The sequence below is a fragment of the Aegilops tauschii genome, chromosome 7, assembly GCF_002575655.3.
Source record: "Aegilops tauschii subsp. strangulata cultivar AL8/78 chromosome 7, Aet v6.0, whole genome shotgun sequence".
NCBI lineage: Eukaryota > Viridiplantae > Streptophyta > Magnoliopsida > Poales > Poaceae > Aegilops > Aegilops tauschii.
Genome location: NC_053041.3, coordinates 266,737,797 through 266,747,990, shown reverse-complemented (window position 1 = coordinate 266,747,990; position 10,194 = coordinate 266,737,797). Strand labels below are relative to the sequence as shown.

Here is a 10,194-nt window from a genome sequence, read left to right as displayed (position 1 = left end):
TTATCTTTGCCCAATTGAAGGTCTACTCACATGTGGTGATGGAGGTCGATTGCTTGAAGGTCGTGAACCTCTAGAATTCGCATCATAACCTCACGTCGATTGTGATGCCTATCTTCGATAAAATCAAGGAAAAAGCCTCAAACTTTGCTTCGTTCAGGGGCGGGCCCACTTCAATTCATGGTATTCAGTTGAATACTGATTATTTTTGTCAAAAGATTTCATATATATAGTGTATATTACGTACATGTATTATGAAAAAGAAGGAAACTGTGACAATATGTGAGGCTAACAAGCCTTCAACCCACGTTCTGGGTGCCCTGGTTCACTCCCTTCCCACCCCACATGGGCCAGTAGCCCAATACGACAGTAACTCCTCCCACGTTCGCAGTCCATCAAAAAATAACTGCAGCCTGTGTCATTGCGCCATACTGTGATTGATCAAACGAACCGTCGTGCTGCCTCCCCAATTCTGATCGCACATCCTCCTCCCACGCTACCACACGCAGCGGCGGATCCAACCATGGCACAGGTGCACAACGGCAGGGGCAGGTGTGGTCGTGGCCGCGGGCCGGCAGGCGGCGGCTCGATGCAGACATCTCGCATTTGGCATGGGCGTTTGAGTCCCGAATTTCCTACCTTAGCACTCGGGATCAGGATAGATCGTCGGCCGCATTGCGCTTGCTAGGCAGCGTCCACATCCCCCACACATACAAACAATAACAACAGTAAGTTATTCTCTAATTGGCTTTCTATTTCATCATATTTTAATTTCAGATTTGTTTGCACTTAGCAGTGAATTCATGTGTTGTTTAAACAAAAGAAATTGAGATTTTAGAAGTTATTAAGTAGTCTAATACATTAATATTGTTTGCAATTTGCGATGCGAATTTGCAATTCGAGAATCTTTTTGAATTATGAATTCGTAACAACAAACATTACTTATAAAAATTAGCACTATAAAACTTGAGGTATTAAAAAATCACTACCCTTTTAAATTTTGAATACACGCTCTTAAAATCCCGGGCCCGCCCCTGGCTTCGTTTCCAGTTCAGCATGTTACTACCTCCGTCCTGATTTATTAGCTCCTTTTGTAATTTGTACTAAATTCTAACCGAAGCTTTAACGGACAAAATGTTAGTGCATGTCAACAAAAATTATATCGTTGGATTCGTATTTGAACATAGTTTTCAATATAATTTTTAGTGAGATGCATGAATATTTTGTTAGTTAAATTTATGGTCAAAATTTGGCACATATTACAATGGGGACCTATAAACCAGGAGGTAGTACAAAGGAAGCCAATGGCACAACAGATCTTTGTGCTAAACATGGCACTGCGTTATCATTTTCAGATCGTTGGATGGAGCCATGTCCCTCCTTTTAGTTAGCAGCGTTTTGGCTGACTGTAATCGAATTTCTCTCATGCAATAAGCTCCTAATTTCGCGTCAAAAAAGGAAATTAGCCAAAACTCTATTTAATAATGCTGTTCCACGTTCAACGGGACACATCACATGGCATTCCGACAGACAAGGTAGGCCCGCCCGAACTCTCCGTGGGCCCCGCGGGCGCCCCCTTGACCGTGATTGGCCGATGGGCCGTCCTATCTGCTACGGGTAGAAAAGTCGCCCTGTACCCACAAGAACACACCTGTTCCTTTACACCTTTTCCCCTTCATTTTTTCTTCAGTTTTTTCTACCAAAACCACCATAGTCTTCTCCCTTCCCCTCTTCTTCTTCTTCTTCTTCTTCTTCTTCTCCGGAGCAACAAGGAGGAGAAGCATTGGATAGGGGATGACACGATCTTGCCACTAGCTGCGTTTCTCCTCCTCTCGCATTGGTCGTCTTCTAGTTCCACCGTCCACCAGCGTGCGCAGGTGATGTAGCTTCGTCTTCCCTTCTTGGCTTGTTCCTCGCGCGGAATGTGATCAGTGGTTGGTTCTGTTGGATAATGGCTGGTACTACATACGCGGGTATGCATAGAAAAACAAGTCTTGGGTCTCCACCCTCTCCCCCTCTGCCCTCTCCTACCCCATGTGAGGTGCGTAAATAAAATTGAAGGGAGTGGCCGGGAGCGTGGCGGGGACCATGGTCCGTCCCTTCGTCTCGCGACAGCAGCGCAAAACTCCAACCCAGCAAGCGGCGGCCGCCAAAGATAATCCGTAGCCGCGCAGGTAGTGTTAGTACATGTGCGACTAAGAGGGGTGGTGCGCCGGCAGTGTAGTAGTTGCTGTTGTTTACCTTGGTCTGGGCAGGCTGGTCTCGCCGGATCGCCGTCCACGTCCGGAACCCGGCGACAGACACGGCGCTCTCGGGCACAAGGACCTGCCACCAGCCGGCCGGCTTTGGTTTCTTGCTTACAATGCTGCTTGATCCGAGGGGAGGGGGGTGTTGGCCGGCGGTGACAGGTGCAGAGGAAGAGGGGCGATTTTGATACTGTTCTTGGGTGGAGGGGTGCAGGGCTGAGAAGGGCGATGGGGGCGGGGGAGGAGGATGCGGCGGCGGCATGGGAGAAGGTGGAGGCCAAGGAGGAGAGGATCATGGTGTCCGTGCGGATGCGGCCGCTCAACGGCAGGGAGTCCGGCGACAGCTCCGACTGGGAGTGCATCAGCCCCACCACCGTCATGTTCCGCAGTACCGTCCCTGACCGCGCCATGTTCCCCACCGCCTACACCTACGGTAAGCACCGGCAGAGCTCAATTTTGGAAAGGATGTATGGCGATGTTGGCGACAATTGCTGGTCTTGATGTTGGGATTTCATTCGGCAGTCGATTTCTCAGTTTGTTCTGCTTTCTTGTCCTTTTCAGACAGGGTGTTTGGCCCCAATTGCTCTACCAGGCAGGTCTACGAGGAAGGAGCAAAAGAAGTTGCTCTATCAGTTGTCAATGGAATCAACTGTATGTACAGGAGGAATGATGCAACTCCTTTACATCGCAAATTTGGTCTTTGGATGAACTGATGTGGACCAACTAACATTTGCACATGAATCTCTTCTTATTGACAGCAAGCATATTTGCGTATGGGCAGACAAGCAGCGGAAAGACTTACACAATGACTGGAATTACTGAGTACAGTGTCATGGACATCTATGACTACATAGAGAAGGTGTGTGTGTGTATGCGCGGCACCAGTGATGTTATAGTTCATTTTGTGAGATGATATTTGCCTCATTGTTTGTCATTGCTACAGCACCCTGAAAGAGAATTCATGCTGAAATTCTCGGCAATAGAGATATACAATGAAGCTGTGAGGGATCTTCTGAGCCATGATACGACACCTCTTAGACTGCTTGATGATCCAGAGGTACTCCATTCTCCTTTACTTGAGTTTACTATAACTATTTTTTCCTCCACCCTACGCTGATCTCGCGTCATCATTTGAATTCAAACAGAAAGGGACTACTGTTGAAAAGCTCACTGAGGAAACATTGAGGGACAAGGACCATCTTAGGGATCTTCTTGGAATGTGTGAAGGTGCGGGCTAAAATTTCTAGAGAACTAAACATGCACCATGTTTCTTGTTTTCATCATTTGCTTAATTTGGTATGTGCTACAGCTCAAAGACAGATTGGAGAAACAGCTTTGAACGAAGCGAGTTCTAGGTCCCATCAAATACTCAGGCTGGTTGGTGGCTCTCTTATATATCTAGTTTACACTACCTTTTGAAGATGATTTTGTTGACAGGGTTTTGTTACATTCAGACAATCGAAAGTTCTGTTAAACAGTATTTAGGAAAAGGCAAATCGAGCACCCTGGTGTCTTGTGTGGTATGGATTTTCCATTTATATTCATGATTATTTGGTACTATCATGTTTCCATCATCTCTGAGGGTTCTTGGTTCTTCTGGACAGAACTTTGTTGACTTAGCTGGAAGTGAGCGAGCATCTCAGACTGCTTCAGCTGGTATGAGGTTAAAAGAAGGTAGTCATATTAATCGAAGTCTGCTAACACTGGGAAAGGTTGTTCGCCAACTCAGGTTTGTTTGGTTTGTTTTCTTCTTGCAAGAACTTGTAATCCCGGTGGTTTAATTCTTATATAAATATATTCCGGTCCTAAAAATTATCAGAGTTTGCACATATATTTCTTCTTTCTTTTGTATTCACTAGATAAAGTAATTTTGAATTCCATTTGGTGTTACAGTTTGACGTGTGTCCTTTCTGCTCATTTTGTCTGCTCTTTCAACAATGACCTACTATATAGTATCTTTTCTCGACAAAGGCTAATATATTATTTGTTTTGACAAAGTGTAAAAAAAGAAGAAGTCAAAGGGTAATATATTAACATCAAAATAATACCATTTACACCTTAGTCTGAACTATTATGTTCCTCTTGCAGCAAGGGAAGAAACGGGCATATCCCATACAGAGATTCAAAGCTGACACGCATATTACAGTCCTCTTTGGGAGGCAATGCAAGAACAGCCATTGTCTGCACCATGAGCCCAGCACACACTCATATTGAGCAATCCAGGAACACACTTCTGTTTGCGACTTGCGCAAAGGAGGTAGTTACAAATGCACAGGTCAATGTAGTGATGTCTGACAAAGCACTATTGAAGCATCTACAAAGAGAGCTTGCAAGATTAGAAAATGAACTGAAATTGCCGGAGTCAGCCTCTTGCACAAGTCATGTTGAAGCTTTAAGAGAGAAGGATGCACAGATTAAAAAGGTACCTTTCCTCACCTGAAATTTCCCAACCCTTGTGACAGTGTTAATTGCAGGACTGCACAATTTCATGCACCATGTACCTCTCTATTCTTTTTTCAGCTGGAAAAACAGCTTAGGGAATTGATAGAAGAAAAGGATACTGTTCAGTCTCAACTTAACTGTTTACTGAAAAGTGATGCTGACGACCATGCCAATGATCGCGCTGCAAAGCGATGGGTACTATCTCTCTCATATACACAGACTTACTTTTTGCATTATTGTCATGTGTGACATTTAATGATCTGTCCTTCCTCTGATAGGATGTCCGTAGTCGGTCCTCAGAGTCTCTTGCGCGAAATGCATCGGAGGAAGCACTTTCGGTTTCAGACACTTATGGAGGTTCTTATCAAGATCAAGGTCACGCAGTGTTTGATGAATCATATGTCTTCAGTGCTGATCATGATGACTTGTCAATCCCCAATCAAACAATAGATCTTCCTCAGCAAACAAGGGTTCGGAAGCCAATTTCACCTTGGCACCCTCCTAGTAACTATAGCTCTGATGGCACAGAGTCATATAACATGAAGGAAGTAGCTTTCAGAAGTGCATCTGAAGTATCTGAAGAACATTGTAGGGAAGTACAATGCATAGAGGTACATGAGCATAGAAGAAGCACAAGCGAGGAATTTAATGTATTACTCCATGAGGGCACTAAGCTCCACATACCTGAAGTAGAGGACATCTCTAGAGACGCATTCCCGCAACCTGATGAAGTACCAGAAGCCGTGAGCATAACAGAGAAAATGGAAGATCGTATCAAGATATACCCTAGCAAAGAGGAGCGGCAGGCCGAGATCATAGCAAATGCAGTAGAAGGTCCTATTGAAGTGCATCAATGTGAATCTGATGACTTTGCAGACAACTTTGTCAAACTGTACCCATGCGATTCTAACATTTCTTTGGACGTTGGCAAACCTTACCCTCATGAATGTCTGACTGTAAAGAGGTGTATAACGAGCTCCAAGGATAGTGCATTGGCTAGAAGTCAGAGTTGCAGGGCTAGCTTCATGATCATTCCAAATAGTTGGTTTGATGATCCGGAAAACACCGGGCAGACACCACCTGGTGAAATCTTCAGGTATCCTCCCAGAAGGCCTGATAAAGTTAGGAGAAGTCTGTACCAAGGAAATGATGATTGCCAAAACAATAACACTTCAGTAGACCTCTCCGCTGATTCTGGCGAAGTAGTTTGTGATGAAGTAGTTAAGGACACGAGTACCAGTGATGAAGTAGTCAAGGACATGAGCACCAGTGATGAAGTGGTCAAGGACATGAGCACCAGTGATGAAGTGGTCAAGGACATGAGCACCGGTGGTGAAGTAGCCAAGGAGTGGAGTGCCAATGAAGCAGAACAAGAAGTTTGTGCCGGTGACATCAGTTGTGTGACAGACCTGGAACAGAAGACAGCAAAACACCATGAGGACCAACCTGAGGAACATCAGGCAGAGGTAATGATGTTAGTTAGTAACACACTGGGATTTAACTGCGCTAATAACGGGAAACTTAACAAAACAGAACTGACTAGTATACTGCTGCCGAATATTATAGCTGATAGCGCCTAAATCACCAGTCGATATTTAATATATTTTTTTGAAAAGGAGGATCTTCCCTGGCCTCTGCATCAAGCGATGCACACAGCCATAGTCGATATTTAGCTTATATATGAAGTGGAATTAAACCAATGTCTTTGTGTATGGCATTTCAGCAGCAGATTGTTCGAGATGAGTGTGCAGCAGTTAAAACTGTCAAAGATGTTGGCATAGATGCAGTCCCGAGTAGTGCCGAGTCTCCTTCGCGCTGGCCTATTGATTTTGCAAATAGGCAGCGACAGATCATCGAGTTGTGGCACGACTGCAACGTGTCCCTGGTACACAGAACCTACTTCTTCCTCCTCTTCAAGGGAGATGCTGCAGATAGCGTCTACATGGAAGTGGAGCACAGGAGACTGTCCTTCATCCTGAGCTCCTTCAGCACCACCTCCGCAGGAGGCAAGCTTAATACCGCAATCGCATCCAGGTAAATACAGCATGTCATGATTTTTTTCGCAGGGTAACAGTATGGTTTCGCACTGCCCATGAATTTAAGCCTAAGTATGTTTCGATGGAATAATGGTGACGCTGGTTTTGCCCGCAGCTTGAAGAATATGAAACGCGAGAGGGACATGCTCTACAAGCAGATGCTGAAGAAGCTCGCCAACGGGGACAAGGAGGGAATCTACACCAGATGGGGGATCGATCTGGGCTCCAAACAGCGGCGGCTTCAGCTATCTCGCCTGGTATGGGCGCGGGCTGACATGGAGCATGTCCGAGAGAGCGCCTCGCTGGTGGCGAGGCTGATCGACCTGGTTGAGCCGGGGCAGGCTCTCAAGGAGATGTTCGGCCTCAACTTCACGCTGGCTCCCAGAACCGAACGCCGGTCTTTCAGCCTGCTTGGCGCTTGATCTTTGACGTATGGATGGAGGTAGAAGGGTTTGGTTTACGTAGTACAGGGGGTTCACTTAACAGGAGGAGAGGACTATATGCTCCGCCGCATCTGCCTTGTTTTTGCTTGTGAATTGTGTGCGTGTGCGTGTGCGATATTCCTGTGTGCAATCTTTTTTTTTGCAGGGTAAAAGGATTGTATTACTCAAGAGCACACGAATTCATCCCTACACAGACTAGGAACATTAGCAGGTCCAGAGCGGAGCCAGACCACAGTACGGTTCTCCGTTCGACCGAAGTTTGCTAACACATGACTAACATTATTTTGCTCTCTAGAGATGTGAGTAACACAACACTCCCTTGTACCCATAAGACTCTTTACTTCTGAGACCACCATCGCATGCTGGGAACGATCCGGTCCTTTTGCCTTGATCATCTGCACGGCCTGCATACTGTCACACTCCAGGATAATCGGCAACTCCGTCCACTGCAAAGCTAGGCCGAGTCCCTCCGTGCACCCGGCCAACTCAGCGTGCAATGGGTCCGGGCATGACCGAAGCGAACGGCATGCAGAGAAAATGATGGCACCGTCGTGCCCGCGCAAGATCATGCCGTCACCGGCGCTTCCATCCTCGTGTGAGAATGACCCATCCACGTTGAGCTTCGCCCAACCTTCCGGAGGCGGGCTCCACTTGCGCTGAGACTTCCAGCTTACGCCCACATGCGATATTGGCTGCTCCGCTCCCTCTAGTTGAGTGACCATCTTTCCTTTGTCCCAGTCCCCGACCGGGTATTGTTGGATCCCCAACAGTGAGGTGACGTAGCTTTGAAGGAACCGTTGGGACACCTCCATGGGTGGCGGTGCCTTGTCATGTTTGATCTCGTTACGCACGTGCCAACATCTCCACATAAGCATGAGGACTCTGAGGCGGTCACCCTCGTCACACTCCGCGATGAGATTCAGGAACCACTCCGGTCCTGTATTGCGGATTGATTTAACATCAGGTATTCGCCAAACTTGCGCCATGGCTTGCCACAGATCAACAGCTCTTGGGCACCTGCAAAACACATGAAACGTGTCCTCGCGCTCGAGACCACAGAGAGGGCACACGTCAGTAAGCTCCATCTGGCGTGCAAATTTATTTGCCCAAGTTGCGAGAGCATTCGTAGCCACACGCCAACCAAAGACACGCACCTTTGGAGGAGCAGGGCACCTCCATAAAAATGCCCAGACGGCACGTCGCCCGTCCGGTGCCCTGCTCGCCGCGACTGAAGAGGGACGCAACTTGTCCTCGAGTGCCAGCCAGTACGCACTACGTACGGTGAAGATACCAGTACGTTCAGCCCCCCATGCAATAAAGTCATCGCCTAGCCGTGGAGAGGCCTTTATCTTCATGATATGATGGACGTCAACAGGCAAAAAGTACTGCTGCAGTAAGTCTGACCGCCATGCACCCGTTTCATCAAGTAATTCGCTGACCCTTCGCAGTCTACATCTACCTTGTTGCGATATTGGAGGGCGACCAGTGGGGTGAGGGATCCAAGGGTCCCTCCAAATACGAACCGATCTGCCATTACCAATACGCCAAATCAGGCCTTGTTTCAAAAGCTCCAACCCATGGACGATGGACTGCCAAGTTTGTGATGCATTTGTGGAGAAAACCGTGTCCTCTAGCCGTCCATTGGGATAGTAACGTGCTTTCAAGACTCTTGCACAGAGACTCTCAGGGTTGACCAGCAATCTCCAAGCTTTCCTTGCCAACAAGGCTTGATTGAACATCCTAAAATCCTTGAAACCCATCCCACCAGCAGCTTTTGGCCGCAACAAGTGATCCCAAGCCTTCCAGTGCGTCTTCCTCTTCCCTCTGTATGCGCCCCACCAGTAGCTACGGATCATGCGTGCAAGGTCATCCCATGTGCTTCTTGGGAACTTGAAAATGCTCATAAGGAACGTCGGAAGGGCTTGTGCTACGGCCTTTATAAGGACCTCTCTTCCCGCCTGAGACATGAGCTCCCCCCATTGGATTATTCTCTTGGTAAGTTGCTGTTGAACGCTCTTCAATTTCCCTTTAGATAACCGGCCATTTGGAGTAGGAAAACCAAGGTACTTCTCTTCAAAGCTCGCATTGACAACCTCCAAAGTGTGCATCACCTCCTGTTTGTTCACCTCCGAACAGCTTGGCCCAAACATAATGGAACACTCGTTCGGGTTTACAATCTGGCCGGTCGCTGCTGCATACCTCTCAAGAACGGCCCTCACATGAGCAGCCTCCACTGCATTAGCTCGGAAGAACAAAAGTGTGTCATCCGCGAATAAGAGGTGGGAGATGCCCAGGGCTTGAGGGCAAACACGCAGCGGCGAGATACGGGTAGCTTCAATCTCCTGTTTCAGTAAAGCATCCAAACCATCAACGACAAAAAGGAATAGGAAAGGCGAGATGGGGTCTCCCTGTCGTAACCCATAGGACGGCGCAAACGAATCCGAGAGGGCTCCATTGATTTTCACATTATATCTCACCGAGGTGACACACTCCATTATCCATGACACCCACCGATGAGAGAAACCCAACTGTTGCATCATTCGCTCCAGGAACACCCAGTCTACTCTGTCATATGCCTTCGATAAGTCCAACTTGTACGCACAAAAACTCCGCTCTGGATCCTTTTCCTGTTTTATTGCATGAAAACACTCAAAGGCAATTAAAGCGTTGTCGCTGATTAGCCTCCCTGATACAAAGGCGCTCTGCACCGGGGATACAAGCTCATCCAGCATAGGTCATAGCCTGTTCACTAGGCACTTGTCAATGACCTTATAAATCACATTACAGGGGCTAATCGGTCTGAAATCTGTGACCCGAGTTGGGGTGTCAACCTTAGGGATTAGTACAATGGTGGTGGTGTTCACTCCTTCAGGCATCACCCCTTTATCAAAAAACAACTTAACAACAGCTGTAATCTCAATCTTGAACACCACCCAATGTCGCTGAAAAAATCTAGTTGGAAAACCATCGGGTCCGGGCGCTTTCAACGGCCCTATTTGGAACATAGCATTGGAAATCTCCTCGTCCGTG

General features: G+C 47.3%; 2 protein-coding genes across 3 annotated transcripts; one reads left to right on the top strand and one right to left on the bottom strand.

The window, feature by feature from the left end:
- Window positions 1-1,648: 1,648 nt before the first annotated feature.
- On the top strand, window positions 1,649-7,355 carry LOC109736800 (kinesin-like protein KIN-7H). Of its 2 annotated transcripts, none has more exons than XM_073502906.1 (14): window positions 1,649-1,874; window positions 2,458-2,676; window positions 2,805-2,894; window positions 3,002-3,102; window positions 3,187-3,300; window positions 3,389-3,470; window positions 3,553-3,620; window positions 3,698-3,763; window positions 3,848-3,972; window positions 4,332-4,665; window positions 4,764-4,880; window positions 4,964-6,151; window positions 6,412-6,719; window positions 6,837-7,355. In XM_073502906.1, exons 2-14 carry the CDS (start codon window positions 2,472-2,474, stop codon window positions 7,141-7,143), a joined length of 3,105 nt encoding a protein of 1,034 aa, XP_073359007.1. In that variant the 5' UTR covers window positions 1,649-1,874; window positions 2,458-2,471; the 3' UTR covers window positions 7,144-7,355. The 2 variants fall into 2 exon arrangements, with proteins under 2 accessions (XP_073359007.1, XP_073359006.1); XM_073502905.1 differs by having other exon boundaries at window positions 6,409-6,719.
- On the bottom strand, window positions 7,329-9,896 carry LOC141027082 (uncharacterized). The gene is made up of 3 exons (XM_073504004.1): window positions 8,846-9,896; window positions 8,604-8,691; window positions 7,329-8,181 (listed from the first exon to the last, which is right to left on the bottom strand). Exons 1-3 carry the CDS (start codon window positions 9,894-9,896, stop codon window positions 7,329-7,331), a joined length of 1,992 nt encoding a protein of 663 aa, XP_073360105.1.
- Between the last annotated feature and the right edge of the window lie 298 nt (window positions 9,897-10,194).

Coding starts and splice junctions, on each gene's coding strand:
- LOC109736800 (XM_073502905.1), top strand. CDS start 2,472: ATGGGGGCGGGGGAGGAGGATGCGGCGGCGGCATGGGAGAAGGTGGAG. Junction 2,895..3,001: donor AGTTGTCAATGGAATCAACT/GTATGTACAGGA, acceptor TCTTATTGACAG/CAAGCATATTTGCGTATGGG. Junction 6,720..6,836: donor AATACCGCAATCGCATCCAG/GTAAATACAGCA, acceptor TTTTGCCCGCAG/CTTGAAGAATATGAAACGCG.
- LOC141027082 (XM_073504004.1), bottom strand. CDS start 9,896: ATGCTGGATGAGCTTGTATCCCCGGTGCAGAGCGCCTTTGTATCAGGG. Junction 8,692..8,845: donor ATTGCTGGTCAACCCTGAGA/GTCTCTGTGCAA, acceptor TGGTAATGGCAG/ATCGGTTCGTATTTGGAGGG. Junction 8,182..8,603: donor GTAGATGTAGACTGCGAAGG/GTCAGCGAATTA, acceptor TGTGTTTTGCAG/GTGCCCAAGAGCTGTTGATC.